Source organism: Falco cherrug, chromosome 7, assembly GCF_023634085.1.
Source record: "Falco cherrug isolate bFalChe1 chromosome 7, bFalChe1.pri, whole genome shotgun sequence".
NCBI classification, from domain to species: domain Eukaryota; kingdom Metazoa; phylum Chordata; class Aves; order Falconiformes; family Falconidae; genus Falco; species Falco cherrug.
The window spans coordinates 33,931,563-33,947,845 of NC_073703.1; the positions used below are offsets into that span (position 1 = coordinate 33,931,563).

Genomic DNA, 16,283 nt, shown 5'->3' on the forward strand with positions numbered 1-16,283 from the left:
ATGAAGTACTGATTTTGAGTATGATATAGTAAAGCAAAGACATAATCTAGTGTAACTAATATTCTAATTATAGAAGCATGTGTATTACTCCAGGATTCACCTTCACAGAAAGGTGAACAAACAGCAATGCAATAAAATCCTACAATTTCCAGCTGTACAAAGTCAAGACCTATTTATTCATGAAGATTCAAAACCAGGGTTCAGTGAAGATTTTAGGATTTCAGCCAGAACCAGTAGTGTTCTGAACTACTTTCACGAACACCAGCATTGAAAACAAATTAAGAGAACAATCTGTAGTTCTAACATTTTAGATTATTAAAATATCTTTTCCAGATCTAATGTTACATGTGAATATTCTGTCAACACATCTCCCCCCTTTCTGTTGATACACTGCCATAATTTGTGTTCAGAGACAAGGGATGAAATCTCTATGGCAAAAACAAGTTTCTCATTTTGCCAGCTCAAGAGGAAAAAATTAAAAATCAAACGCTACGAACACATTTGGTTGGTATTGTGGATTGATATATGGATTGACAGGGTGGAAGTGTTAGTGGTACGAATGAAAAAACCTGGGACACATCAAGTCTCACAATTCCTATTTTTACTTCGTATGTATTCTAGTAGGAACAAGGCTCTACAACAAGTAGTGAGTGCTAAGCATAGTGCATATATGTTTTATATATTAAATGCAAAATGAGAAAGAAAGTTCTCTTTAAAAAACCCACGAGTACAGTTTTTGAAAAGCAAAATGTTAAAAGAAAATGTTCAGCAATGTTTTTTCAAAGAGCTCAGCCAAGGCATCTCACTGATAGCTGTCATAGGCCAGCTAGAAAAAAGAAAAACCTCAACCAGCCTCAAGACTCAAGAAGTAAGGTGTCCCTTACTTCTCAGTGACACCAGAGCACTGAGCAGAGGAGCAGCACAAGATAGGTAACTGGCAGTGGATGGGAAAGGGGAGGTGCGTTGGGAAGGACAGTAACTGCAGAAGAGCTTTAACCCATCCTTTCAAACCATTTCGTTAAATCAAAGCCCACTTCTTTACGCTATGTATTACATCCACTTTTGTAAGATGTGCAGGAGATTAGGCATAAGGGAAAAAACCCAAACCTGATATTAAGGCTTCATTATCAGCTTGTTTCCAAATTATATGACATTTTCTCATAAGAAGTTATTAGAATACATTCTTCCAAAATTATGTCACAGCCCAATCCTATATATTATTTAAGAGTTTAACGCAACCTCCTCAGCCCCAGTTTTTAAGGCTTTAAAGTCTCAGCAGAGTTGAGAACTATCTCTCAACCCAAATCACCAGAAAGCAACCCTTCACTTTTTACACATACAACCAACCAAACTGCATACTGGACAAGAAAACAACCTGCCCCAGAACAGTATATATATTTAGTTTTTGCCAAAAGCACTTTAATATAACTACAATCCCCATTTCAGAGGTGTGGTGGTTTCCTCCAACCTGAAGCAAAGCATACACTCAGTGTAACATGTTATTAATATAGAACTACTACAGCAAAGCATAATAATAAATTGGATTAATACAGCACTGACAATGCCAAGACATTTAGTACATTTTTTGCTTTTCTGCTCTGCCTGCAATTGCTTGCTGTTGACAAAATTACGCCAGCGAATTCCATCAAAGGTGAATCTTACTCCACTCCAAGTCTTCCACTAGTCTCCATGAAAGAGCATTCAAACATCTTAGCAGCTATAGTTAGTAGGCACTAAACACACACATTTAAATGTATCTGAGATGCTTCACAAAAAAGGGTTGCAATTGTAAATCGCATGCCCCCCCACCCCCCAAGATTTAAGTTTCCCTTATCAATAGTTGTGTTTTTTAGTGACAAGAGTATGGTATCGAGACCAATGCATAAACAGAAAACCAACCAAACCCAAAAATAAAGTGCATAAGCAGCAAACCATCATGTCCAATTCACGTGAAGATTTTTCATTTTAATGAAAACCTACTTTTTATTGTAATTGTCCATGAAATACATATTGATGCACAACAGGAAGAGTTACACAAATCATACAAGAGACATTATGTACCTGTAACATGCATTTCAAGTGCTCTCTCCTTCCTGTTAATCAAGCCTGAGAAACACGAGACTGAGACAATCCTGGAACACTAAACAGGCTGATTAGATAAGAATCTAGGTATCTGATTTATGAACTTTTACTAGCACTAACAACTCAATTCACAAGTTGGCAAGTGAAAGCCAAGAAAGAACTGCCTTTAAGACAGACCATTCAGGGCTAAAAAAGCCAGCCTTAAATATCAGCAGAGCTATGCACCATTAGCAAATGATTCTGGGTATGACATTTCCTTGAAGGAGACTTCCTTGACTTCAAAACAAAGAGAATTGGAATCTTGGCAAGAGGACAGAACAAAATGACCCTACAAACACTCCCTGGGTGTTTGGCAGAAATATTACTGGAGGACAACAAATTACACAAGGCTCCAAAAATGTTAAACGGTCACTGTACCCAAACTTGCTAGGGTTCCTTCTGGAGTCATCTTTAAGCTAGGACTAAAACAGCAATTAAGACACCTAAATAAGTATGACCTACCATACATATCAGATGGCTAAGCCGCTACTGAGTCACCACAGCCTTGACCAAAAGAGGCACATGCTGCTCAGCTGAGCCACCTTCTAGACTCCACTGACGTACAGACTAAACCTGCACAGACAAGGCTTCAACATCTTCACACCTATAGCAAGCGTGTCAAACACTGGTGTTGGTCTCAGACTCAAGCCCAGCCTTAATGGCCCTGACACTCCTTTCGGCGACCTCCACAAGCAAGAGCTGCTGAAACAGCTAGGCTGCCAAAGTGATGGAGTAGTTCTACTGTATCGACCTTTGAGCGCTGTTGTGGTGTTTTGTTTTTATCTATTGCAAAGTGGCTTATTCAGAGCAATTCTAGGCAGGACTGTTTCACCTACTCAAAATGGGTGGCTCCCAGACATATCGGAGATCATCTAATTCGCACTAATGCTCTGCTATCAACGCTGCAGCTAAGCATTATGTGGCACACACCAGAACAGAAAGGATTACTGCTTCATGAAAGCTGTAATATTTGCTTGTTGAGACAGAACCATCATCTCCCAGCATTTGCATAGCCCGCAATCCTACCTGAGGCAGAAGTATTGTTTGTTACATTCTAAAAACTTCTCCTTTTCAGAAATTTGTTTGAAGCCAACCGACCCTTTGACCTAGGAGGGTGCCTCTACACTCCTGTTCCAAAATGGTTTAGTGCTTTTAAAGTTACACGTGTTTACCTTCACTGACACCACGTAAAAACACTGTTTCAGTCTGAAAAAAGCTCAGCACATTCATACTGCCACACAACATGATGGTATTCCCTCGTCATCTGTATTTGGTATGCATATATGTATTTTTATCGTTATCGCCAAAGTTTAATCAGAGTATTTTCTACATAGAATTCCTGTGCAGTCACAGGAAAATCAGGGCTCTACTTTTTCACCTTAGCAAACACATCATCTAAAGATAGACAGAGACAGGAAATCCCTCCTGAAGGTGATGGAATCAAGCAATGCAATGCCACTGCTTCACCTCCACCATCACACAAATGTCAACTTTCCAAAGCGTTAAACAATGTTCCACATCAAGAGTTTAAAAAATGAGGAAGACTGAACTAAAGCAATAGCAGACAGGACAGCAGCAAGTACGCAGATACTGGTATAGAGAGAGATTAATTCTAGAGCACTAAGGATTTGAAATAAACTTGGATGTTACAGAGGTTTGCAGGGTAGGTGCAGGCTAATCTATCGGGATTTGGGGATGTTCTTCCCACCCACTCCCCAGGAAAAGGCCTTCTGAACTTGAAGGTCTGAAATTAATCCCCACAGCAAACAGGAAGAAAAAGATTCTGCCAAAGAGTTTTAATAATAGATTTATAAGAAGTAATTGTTGTCCAACATCCAATATTGGAACAAAGTACAAGGTATAGAACACAAATTCTTGTTCAGACTTACTGAATGAACTCCATACTCAAATTTTACTGTAAAAATTTTATATCCACTGATCTAAAGCTACAAATTCTTTAAATAACGATTGGAATGCTTTTTTCCCCAAATCCCTGAAATATTTTCATGGCAAAAGCCATAAAACCAGTTTAGAAAAATATCTGTAAAACACACAATGCATCATCCAAATATGTACATTTCATAGTGTTCGACAAAGACGCTTCTGGAAGAGTTTTGAATTAGACTAATGAATGGGGCTACTACCTTAACTTGATAGCCTGATCTTTTCACAATCTACTCAAAACCTTGAATAAATTCATACATCCAAAGAAAATTAAAAGATATGCAACATCTTTCCTTTATGAAATCTTGTTCTATTATTTCCAGAAAAGAAAAGGTCCTTAGGAAAATTCTGTTTCTATATGAATCACATAATGACACAGCAATACTCTAACTCCAGTGCTATCTGCTACTATAATACAAAGACACTAAGACACAACATTAAATAACCAAAATATTTTTGAGCAGGGTAACTAGAGTTAGACCTTCCCATTAACAGTCAAGATAACAGAGTGGTATTTTAAGATATTCTACATGGGTTGACTCTTGCACAAAAATGCAAACATGTTGTTTTGACTTACAGTTTATTTATTCCACTCAAGCAGCAATAAGTCAGTTTTTGTGACAAAACACCAAACAGTAAGATTTGAGAAAGCTTTGAGGGGGAGGGGTGATTTAGGAAGAACACTTTATGAGCCATTAGAAGTTTCATAATCCAGCTTTCCAAGGCCAGCTTTTCATTTGGAACAAAGTAAGAGCAGCTGCCCATGCTGAAGCGAGGTCAGCTTTCTTCCTGCCTGCCTCCCACCTGGACCACCAAGGCACTGCCTTATTGCTGACCTTCAGCAGTGGAAGATTCCTTGGTGGGCTGAAGCAGAGAGAAAATGGTGTGGAAAACCAAATGCCAGCATAAGAAAACAGGGAGGAGGAAAATATTTCTGCATGTCTTACACATTAGTCTATTGTCTAAAGTTTATAATAGCAAATGTCATTATATGAAGGCTAGCAGTCAAAAGTAATCCACAAAGCCCCCCTGAAGTTCCTTTCAGTCTTCCTTCCAGTTTTTGTGGGTTTGCAGTCCCTATCCTATTCAAGATTTCCTCCAAACCTGCTTGGTAGAAAATTCAAAACTAGTAAGGTTTGGATATATAAAGTACAGTGTGATCAAATGTGCAAACCAGAAAAACCAGCCTATAATTGCTGAAGATCTTTTTTGACTGTTCATGCACTCTTTTTGCATTCATGCAGTACAGATAAAAAGTTTTGCTTTAATAACAAAACCTCAAACACAACAACCCCACACCTCTCCACCACAGGAACTCCTTAATTACCTTTTCTGGAATTCTGGAGTCGGGAGGAGACTGCATGTTAAACAGATGCATAGTCAAAATACTGTGAGGGAAAGAGCTTTTAAGAGAGAGGCTGGTTATCTGTGTCATCAGCTTAAATCCATCCATCCATCCAGTGAGGGACTCCAAGGAGAACTACTCAAGACTCAGTTGTGCAAAAACAGTCTCCCAAAGTCCACACTTAAGCCAAGGACTGCAGGACAGCTTTTCCCACATAGAGCATCTGGGTATTTTGGCAGTAGCGTTACACTGGTGACACGTAACTAAGGCCAACGTCAGGAACTGAACCATTCTTTTAGGAAGACAGCACAACTCATTCAAGAATGCACATACCTTATGAAAGCAAGGAGAGAAAAAGATGGAATGAGTAATCTCATTCAGCTAAGATTAAGCTTCAGCAACAGCAGCTGCTTAGGAAGAACACTGTCTGGGGAAGGGAACAGAAGCTCTAATCCTCAGAGGCCGTAACCCCTACCCAAAGAACAGCTTCTCTGAGGATTCCCCAAAGAGCTGGAGAACAAGCAAGCTGCTACAGGTTCAGAAATAGTAGGATCATCCAGAATATAGATGTATATGCTCTGGTCCCACAAAGTCTTGATTTCCAGGAGAAGTCTGATCCTACAAAAGGAAATATCCCTTCAGCTGAACTTAACTGAGATTTGAGATAAAGGAGCAATAAAAACCAGCAGTTTGCCTTGCTGCAGAGCAAGTATTTAAATGTGGTTTGTATCACCAGGAAAGTTCCAGGTTTTTTTCAGATTTCCCTTCTCAAAAACAATATCCCTCACTGAAGCTGTTCAGACACAAGAGCTCTCCAAGCTGCAAACTGGGAGTGCTTTGTCATCTAAGCCTCTCACCAGTTGAAAAGTCTGGGAGGAGAAACAGAATTGGGCAGCTACAGGTAACTACATGCAGACCCTGAAACTGAAGTTTTGTTGGTCACACGGGAGCCATGAAACAAAGTTAAACAAGTAAAAATCAAGCCTGCTGTTTGCTTCCCCTTTCCTTACCCTGCGTTAGGGCAAAGGAGAAAGAAAAAGTATGTCTCAGTATCTTAAACCTAGAAAACAGGAATTGTTCCCAGGGAAATCTCGGGAACCACAAAAGTGGTAGTTGTCAACATCGAAGGCTGAGCACACAGCACTTCTGGATGATCCCAGTCCAAGACAGGTCACTGTTAAGGCACTGGTTTCATGCTCACGAGCAACTAGTCAAGTGCCAGGCCAGTAGCCACTGGAGTGAGAGTTACAGGAGAAATATGTGAATCTGACTTCAGCGTACACCAAATCAGGTTTTTTTCAGCCAGACAGGGACCAACACCCTTCCTTGGTTGCCAACACTAGAAAGCAAAGGAGAAGGCATCCATCATTCCCTGACTGTAGTGAGCTCAGTGTAGGAGACATCCCTCTGAGCTCAGACCGATAGGAGCTGGAGGAAAACAGAGTACTGTACAACCAAGCAAGCTGGCAGTGCAGGGCTTTTAATGAGCTTCCTCAAGTCACAGCGATAGGTATCTGCTGTTACTGAAATTAGAAGGCCTAAGTATGTATTACCACACACGTTATCCATACTAGGCATCTGCAGAGTCCAGAACTTCCTGAAGTACTGGCAGAATCACTATGGACAAGAGACATATCCAGAATTTCAAGACAAGTCTGTACATAACACATGCAGTCTTGAATTGAGGTCATATAAATACAAGCTCTGATGCAGACCCAATGGCTAGACAAGCTTGCTTCCACGGAAGGACAGCTCATGAGATGTTAAAAATAAAAAAGATAATGATCTTGTAGAAGCAAACCCATAGTGCTGAAGAATTCTGAATTGCTCTTATGACTGCCAAACACAGGTAACAATTTCTGCACACAGCGCTAAAGAGCTTGGAGCATTCAGTGAATGAACCATCACCACAAGCACTTTGCTGGGGATACATCCCCTCAAGAGTACTCCCTGTTTTTTCCTAAAATCTTTGTAAGTTCTTCGGTGTTGAGTAGGAGCAAAACAGCAGGATCCCAGAACAAAGTAGTCCTGCATCTAAAAAAGTATAAACACACCTCAGACAAGAGGCCTATAGTGGAAAGAAGAATCTTGTAGTCTCACAAGTCAGTCACCCCTCTAGTACTTCACTCAGTGCAAATATGACTACATCCGTAAAATGAGTAATTTTATAAAAGACTCCCAAACAGAGAAATATTTAGATAGTTATTTCAGTCAACAAAAATCTCAAAGCACTCTGGAAAAGAAGTATTTTCTGTTTTCTAAAAAAAGGGGTATCAGCTGTGTGTTTCTTTGAAAATTTAGTGTTGGCCCATGAGGCTTGAACTGCTGTGTTTTCAAAATAACTGCCTCTCCCAACAAGGCCTTAGAGCATAGGAGTCACATCTACTCTTTGAAGCAGTTCCAGCTCCTCTGTTCCAGGAGAGCTGTTCCACACTGCTATCACTGAGTATACGCTACCTTATTCTTCCAACACAATTCATCCATTTAACACAATTTCATTTGGACATTACAGTTTGAGGTAACAGGAAAAGCACATATATCATTAGCTGCATGTTCCTCTTGGCACCGCATTTTCTTTTGGGAATGAAAATATATACATAACATTAGCAACAAATACTCCAGGAGCCTTCAATTTTATCAAAACAGGGTAACACAAAAATAACGTGCACACTGCCTTACACCTCCCTCATAGCACCAGAGCTCTGTCTTCAGTTCTGTGGTACAAGTCTCAGTCAAGTCCAGACACTGTGTCATACATGCTATAAAACTACATTCTATACAGCTCAGGATCCAACTGTCTCTCTCTACGGGGGCTTTGCAGTTCAAAGCTAATGTGAAAGTTGCACTTCAGACCTGTGTGAAGTCCCCCCATGACAGAGGTAATGAAGCATGTGTCCAAAACAGTAGCTAGGAATTCCTACTTTACAGATGCCTCAGACTCTTCTAACAGTTGTATACAAGCCCCTGTAGCCATCAGGCTGTTCATAATTGTGCTGCAGCACAGCCCACCTACACACCTGGAATGCAACAGCAGATTGTCACCACTTTTTAAAATTCTAGTGAAGTTCTCATTCAGTAATGCCAGCTTGCAACGTGTTACCCCTGACAGCAAGTTCCAAGTTCAAAAGGCAGTACCACTGTGCTCAGTCCATGTGGCTTCATTCAATCCAAAACCAGTTTCAGGTTTTCTCCTAACTTTTATGAAGTTCAGCCCAGCCCAGCTCTCAGGAGACATGCCCTTCTAAGACCAGATCCATTCCAGCCAATTAAGAGTCTGAATAGAACATGTGTAACAGGACAGACCTTTACCGCTACAGTAGGTGGTCCAAAATTTCCACTTTAAATCCTGAGGAATGGTAAGGGTAAGCATGCAGAAACCAGTCAAACTGGAACAAGGTAGTTTTAAACAAGTTGTGCTATACGAAGCTAAAGCAGTGAAATTGTTTCTTTCAGTGAAACGAGCGGCTCTGCTGCCTGCAGTAGAAATCCCCCTTGTAGCTTTTCCAGTGGCACAAACAATCGAGGACATTCCCTGATGGGCAAAAGCATCCAGCATCTGACCTTACACTACAGCATTTTAAACTCAGCTGAGGTAGTCTCTACTTTACCTAGCTCTGCATTACCACAGGACCAAACTCCCCCACGTTATTTCTGACACGGTTAAGGAAGCTGCAAACTGATAGGAATTGCACAGCAGTGGGTTACACAGCCCGGCTCCCAGAGGGAAGGGAAGTGGAAGCATACGGGGAAATGCAATGCTCCCAAGTTTAACACTAGCCCTGGTGATCACTGCACCTTCCTTTGCTTTCAAAAGGCACCCAACTTCATATAGAATCTGCTCCAAATACTGATTTAAAACAGATGTAGTTTAAACAGAGTTTACAAGAAAAGCATTTTTTGATCTTCTGTCTACCCTCTGAAGGGAGAGCATGAAAACAAAAAACAACATTAAGTCATAAAAAAAATAATTGTTGTAGTCCTCAGCAATTTTTAATTCCTTTTCCTTCACTAAACATCTGGTTTTTGTTAGAAAACACTGTAAAATGATTTTCCAAAACCTTTGACATGCATTCTGCTCAATAGGTCCCAAAACTTCAGGAAGGAGAGCTTCAAACCAACCAACAGTTGTTATTTATTAAGCCCTACTAATGAAATTTCTCTAACCATTTTCTTCTGTCTAGCCATTCCCTGCTATGTGCAAGGACAAGGGCATAGGAACTTAGCGTGTTAAGATGACGCTCATTTCATAGAAAAGGGCATTACACCAAGGAAACTATTATTCAAGCAGACTCAGTCCAATGAGCCAAGAAAAAGCTTCTTCTGCACAACTCAGGACTCTCAGGATACCTGTGTGATTAAGTTACTTCAGAACAAATTAGTGCTCCACGAACTGATTACACCATAAATAAGCCCAGTAAGAAAGAGGAGGATACTGTGTCTGTCAGTGGCTTCTGACAGCAGCTAAGCTCTACAGCTTTCATCCAGAATGAACACCAAAAAGCTGTCAGTACTAGAAGGATTTCTGGTTTTTTTTTTTTTCCTCAAAATTCACAAAGTACGCCAAAGCAAATGCAATATCTACAGCAGATAACTAATCACAAGAATCCTATACTTTCATTTTGTCTCATCACTCAAAGCACAAATTGCAGCTCTCTCCCCAACCTAATAATTATTCGTATGGCTGCATTTTGTTCTTCTCCAGTAGCAGCATGAAACTTGATTTGAGCTGCAGGAACCCAGCCAGTGACTATACAAGCTGCTGTTGTGATAGCACAAAGCAGAAGCCAACTCGGCAGGTAATTGGACTTGAAGTAGGAAAGATCTTCCCCAGTCAGCTTGAAACAGTAATTTCATAGGGGAGAAAATAGGTTGTCTTTATCTACCACAGGTTACCAAAGGAAAACTTTGATCCCAAGACAGACAGACATAATAAATACCAAGACATGGCAGCATAAAAAGGTATTAAAAGGTGGGAAGTTTTGTAGTCTATAGAAGATTGCAAATGTCTTTTGAATTGCTATCAAATTATTATTTGCTATATAATTGCTATCAAAGTATAAGAATGAAATGCTTAGGTATCAAAACGCAACATTCACTTGTTAGAACGGAGTACTTTTAGTGCTTGCTAGTTATAATCTCTTGCCTACTGACTCACCACTTCGGAAAGTTTCAAATGCTGTACATGCTATTACAATAGAATTCATTCATGCTTCCAGAATAATCCTAAGGAATCCTGGAGGGCTAACGTCAACAATTCATGCTTCCATACTTGAAGTAACTCAAACACACACGAAGCTCCTTCTTCATTTTTCTAAACTTCACACCCATGGATGTAATTCCAAAGCATTAGAAAACAATAATGAAATCTAAATGCATGCATACCTAAAGTCATGGAGTATTACATGACTTGAGTGTTCAGTATCACCAGCAACCTCACTGTTAATGCCAGCTGCCAGCACCCCCCCTCATATGGAACTGGGGGAGTTCTCTCCCAGTGTTATACAAAAATAACTTCTCCAACAACATCCAACAAGGAGTTAGTGATGGCTATGAAGAGGAGGAAACAGGAGTGAAGATCTACCTGTGTTTGCACAGGGAGAAAGTGTTAACCTAATAGCCCAGTGAACAGATTGGATGTGTACAGGAACATGAACATCTTTGCTTAGCAGAAATTGGGATCATACAGTTTTATTTAGACAGAGCTTATAATTCACCTACTTAAGATCTGTAAGAAAGATATACTGTCCTCAAATGTTACTGATTCTACAACATCATTAAGCTGGTTTTGTTTTCAGTTACAGACACCTCTTTCCCTGTCAGACATATATACCCTCAGACCATAAACCCCCCCGACAAATCTCCAAAATACAAAAAAAAATCCCTTCAAAATCCTCCCATGCCCACCTACCCCCCAACCCCCTGCCAAACTAGTAAACTCCAGTTTAGCATCTTAGTATCCCATCATTCCCAGGCGATTATTTTGAAAACTTACATCTCCCTCTCACCTGCAGCTCAGCACTCACTGGAAAATTTCTGCACAAGAAAACCATGTAACCATTTCACACACCTAGACTTGAGTCCCACAGCATTAACTATCATGTATGAAAGCAATAGTTAAGATAACTCAACCAAAATAAACATTACAACTAACTTTTCATTTTGTTAAACAGCCCTACTAGCTTGAAGATCAAAATCAGCAATCCTAGCTATGTCATGATGAACTAGTAGCAAACTTAAACCTAAGAGTTTGATAGTCACAGGAAGGTTTTCACAGATCATACGATCATGACTGATGACAGTCTTCCTCTTCATCATCACTGCAAAACAGTGCGGCCAGCAGGACCAGGGCAGTGACCATCCCCCTGCACTCTGCACTGCTGAGGCCGCACCTTGAATAGTGTGTTCAGTTTTGGGCCCCTCACTGCAAGACAGGCACTGAGGTGCTGGGCCATGTCCAGAGACAGGCAGCAGGGCTGGGGAAGGGTCTAGAGAACAAGTCTGATGAGGAGCAGCTGAGGGAACTGGGGGGGTTTAATCTGGAGAAGAGAAGGCTCGGAGGACCTTACCGCTCTCTACAACTACCTGAAAGGACGGTGTAGGCAGGTGGGGGTTGGTCTCTTCTCCCAGTTAACAAGCAACAGCAGAAGAGGAAATGGCCTCAATTTATACCAGGGGAGATTTAGATTGGCTATTAGGAAAAAATTCATCAAAAGGGTGGGTTTCCTAATTGGCTATTAGGAAAAGTTTCATCAAAAGCATTGGAACAGGCTGCCCAAGGAGGTGGTGGAATCACCACCCCTGGAGGTATTTGACAGCAGTGTAGATGTGGTGCTCAGGAACATGGTTTAGCAATAGGCTTGGCAGTCCTGGGTTAACAGTTGGACTTGATTATCTTAAAGGTCTTCCCCAACCTAAGTTATTCTATGATTCTATGAGACCCAAGTCAATCGAAAAAATGTGACTTGATTTCAAAACAAACTCTCTGGTCTAGCAAAGTGGATTACTACAATCTTGAGTAAGATTCATACACAGTTAATGAAAAGTCTCACAGTCCCCCTCCCCTCCCCCCAGCCGTGTACACAGACACAAACAAGAGACAGCATAAGAGTTTTAAGCTTCCTTCCTTACAGTAATACTGATTTTTACAATGCTCGAAAAAGTCTATCTTAAACTGTCTGGATTCTGTAAAATAGGGGACAGTAGAAAGTTTCCTGAATGGTGCCTAAGCACAGAGTTAATTAAAAGGCTTTTAAGTCAAATGCATAATTTTGTAGAGATGCATGCATATTTTAACAATACTCTGCTTGAGACTTATTACCCCATGCATTTGGCTTTCCCCCAGATAAACCCATATACACTCAGGTCAAACAATTCTAAATTTTCTTCAGCACCTCCAGAAGGCAGAGTGGCAAAAACCAAGCACTCCAGTGGAAAAACACAAAAAGGCACTGATTCATATGCAATTAGCTCAGCTAAATTTACTACTGAAACCATTGCTACTCCAGCTGTCCTTGACACCTGCATAGCAGGGACAATAGAACATGACAAGCATCCTCTCACTATCTATTGCAGTCTTCAGGCTAACACACTAACTTAAAATTGGTGACAGCTACAGTTCTTGAGCTGCTGCATTAATGCAATTAGCACAAAACCAGCCACTCACTGGAGACAGTCAGTGCTTTACCCACTCCTGCTAAATCAACCACCCAAAAAGCATCAGTACTCTAAAAAAACCATGTTTCTTTCTACTCAAAAGATTCAGTTTAAACAGTGACAGGCAAGCAAAGCAAAACAGAGAACTGGTATCTGAAAGGTCTGAAGGAAGGATGTAAAGGGAGGAAACTTGTTAATATCCTGTGCAGCACAAGTTCCCACTGTTTTATCTTCCTTAAATAAGAGTTAGGCTGAAAGACTGAGAGCAGAACACAACTTGAAAGGTCAAGTTGCACGTTGTTTTCTGAAGACAAAGGCAGCTTACTATTTATTTATACATTAGTCTATATTTCTGCAATCATTTACAGGATTTGTATGCAGAAACCATTCCTAGTAAAACAGACTTAGGCTCCAGTATCGAAGATGTCAGAAAAGCCTACTAAAGCATCTTAAAATGTAAGTGTCCTTTCTGTGCATCAAAAGAGCACTCACCGAAATCCACAGCATCACTGTTCTGGCGCACATCCACCAGCCTTGCCCCAGACAAAAGCTCATTTATAAGGGTTCAGAGAAAGTGCAAAATACATTCAACCTGACATTATCTACCTGAATCCAAATCCTCAGAGGAGGGGCTTTAATGCCTCAGACCCTATTCTATCTTTTTAAGGGCACTAATTTGTACAGCACACATTTTACCTGCACTACAATAACAATGCAGATAAACATTAACCAGATACCTTGTGGTGTTTAAATATTTTGCAACTAAAATGCCAAAATATCATCTGCAGTCCAAATGCTTAAGGCTATCCAGTGAGAACATGCGTGTATTTCCATCAGCTACGTAACACTTTTTTCATTTGTTACATTTTAAGCAAGAGACCAGAGCTACCAACACACAAACATATACTACAGGCCCATTTTGAAGGTTGATTTCATCAGGAAGATGTCACTCGCAGATGCTTTAATTTTGAGAACACTGAAAAGTACTTATAGAAACTGTTAATCCTAAAAGGCTACACATTTATCTGCACTAAGCAGGCCCTATACAATCTTGAAAACAAGCTCTGATATTGTGTGTTTTGAAAATTTTAGGTGTATACTGTGTATGGTATGCATTCTCAAAACATAATCCTGTACTACAGATTAAACAAAATTCTTTTCTTGGTGAAAACAGCGTAGGTTCTCTCCCTCCCCCAGTACGTATTTTGGTAAAAGTGATGTGCACCTCTTACAAACCATCCACTTTTGTGAGGGTCACCACAGAACTGCTCCTGCAGTTTGGCCCGAACTCTAGTCACTTTTTGCTTCTAGGAAAAAGGTTTTGAGAGAAGAGATGGCATAACTTCCTGCAGCTTGAAATATTTTCCACCACAAGAACTCTATCCTGAACAGTTCTACAGGTTAATACGTTACTATGTTAATATATTTACTGCTTTTCCTCCTTCACCAACACTAAACTCCAGGTAAGAACATACACAATATCATTATTAGCAACAAAAATTAAAGGCCAGAGGGATCATGACTTTTTTTATACCATGACAGTTATTTTCCTGAAGAGGAAAAAGACATACCAATCTTACAATCCAGTGAGAAAGAAATAAAAGTACTTTTTGTATTTGCATCACCCGACTACTCTATAGCTCAAATAAAACTGTTAGCTCTGGCAAAGTCATCTTTCTGAACAAAGACAGAAGGGTCAGATTATCTCATACCTGAGGTTAAAGACTGTTTTGAACAGTTAAATGGACTAAAATTAAAGATATACCCCCAGAAAGAAAATCCACTGCAGACTTCTTTAAAACAAATATGTCTGTCACAGAATGAACCAGGAGCCAGGTAAATCAGTAGTAACATATGAGTTGTTCTCCAGCCCAGATCATCAGCAGAACAGAATTCACCCCACTGCCCCATACCTTTGATGCTTGAGGAGTAGAAATCACGTGAACAGTGCTGGGCTTAACTCCATTTGCCTTCGGTCGCTTATAAAGGGCAAATCTGCTTTTCCTGCGTCCTCTGTCACCATTAGGGAGGGATCCATTATACCTAGAAATAAACAAAAAAGTTTGGCATAAGCCACCACCAGTCTGGAATAGAGAAAAGGAGAGCAGCAATTTGGTCACAATATCCTGATGTCAAACACATGCACAAAACCAAGAAAGGTAACCACCATGGTCAGGTTTGTTTCTTGAATTACAAACATTCAAACATTCTCTACCTACCAACGGCTGAAATTTTATTGATCATTAACAAGGTAATAAACTACAAATGAAACAGTTATTCAGAGCCATAAATACTTAACTCTACAATCCAAGGAATTTGGTATAACTAATCCTAAATCTTCTCTGTAAATTCAGAACATGGAGTTTTAAAAATGTTTTTACCCTGTCATCCCCTCCCCACATCTCATGCAGGAATGGAGAAGACAAGAGGAAGAACAGGGAAGAGGAAGAAACGAAGTCATTTAGGGGCAAGTAAAACTAAGTGATAAGGAATTTTACTCATAGAAGGTTTTTTTAGTTGTTTTCCCCCCTTTTTTTTAAACTCTAATCCTAAAGGCTTCATCTATTGTTAAAGAGGATGCAAGTGTTTTTAATTCACATGACTATATCTGAAGACTCACTAATGACTTCCTTTATCAGGTGTAACACTGTAGCCTTCGATAGTTCTTTCATCTTTCTCTGAGGACAGAGACCCAACAGATTAATTATTCAGAGAAGTCTTAAGCCTCAAGGGGACACAGCTCCTTCCCCAGGGAAGGCATCAACTGGAAATCTCTTTGCAACACATAAGCACAGAATTCACCATCACCCCACCCCGAGGATTTTGGACAAGTAAATGCTTTGCATCATAGCACTGTCACCTGTAATATTCTTAGTAACTCTCAGCTGGTCTATGAAGATCTCCAGGCTTTACTGTATAGATGCCTCTTGCATTCCTGATCCTCAGAGATTTCAGACTTTTGCCCGAAGAACTACAGAAGTTATTCCATTTATAAAATCTCATTTGCCTTACTGGTGAGTTCTGTTCTGTACTGATCACATATATCCCTCTCCTACAGTCTTTATGATTAAAAGCTAACATTGCAGTCAGGAAAAGAATATGAAAAGGAGAAGAAAGAGGAAGATTTAAAGGTGACTAACTCCCTGCAAAGCAAAAGAGGTTAAAAAAAGTTAGAAGAAATCATTATTTGCTTACAGATACACCCAGAGGTAGCTTAGCT

General features: G+C 40.1%; 1 protein-coding gene across 2 annotated transcripts in view; it reads right to left on the minus strand.

The window, feature by feature from the left end:
- The window catches only part of PELI2 (pellino E3 ubiquitin protein ligase family member 2), a 78,708-nt gene that overhangs the window by 37,326 nt on the left and 25,099 nt on the right, over nucleotides 1–16,283 (minus strand). For both annotated transcript variants that reach the window (XM_055716545.1, XM_055716544.1), the window contains exon 2: nucleotides 14,977–15,106. In XM_055716545.1, the coding sequence (XP_055572520.1) occupies nucleotides 14,977–15,106 (130 nt within the window). The remainder of the gene's footprint in view (nucleotides 1–14,976; nucleotides 15,107–16,283) is intronic.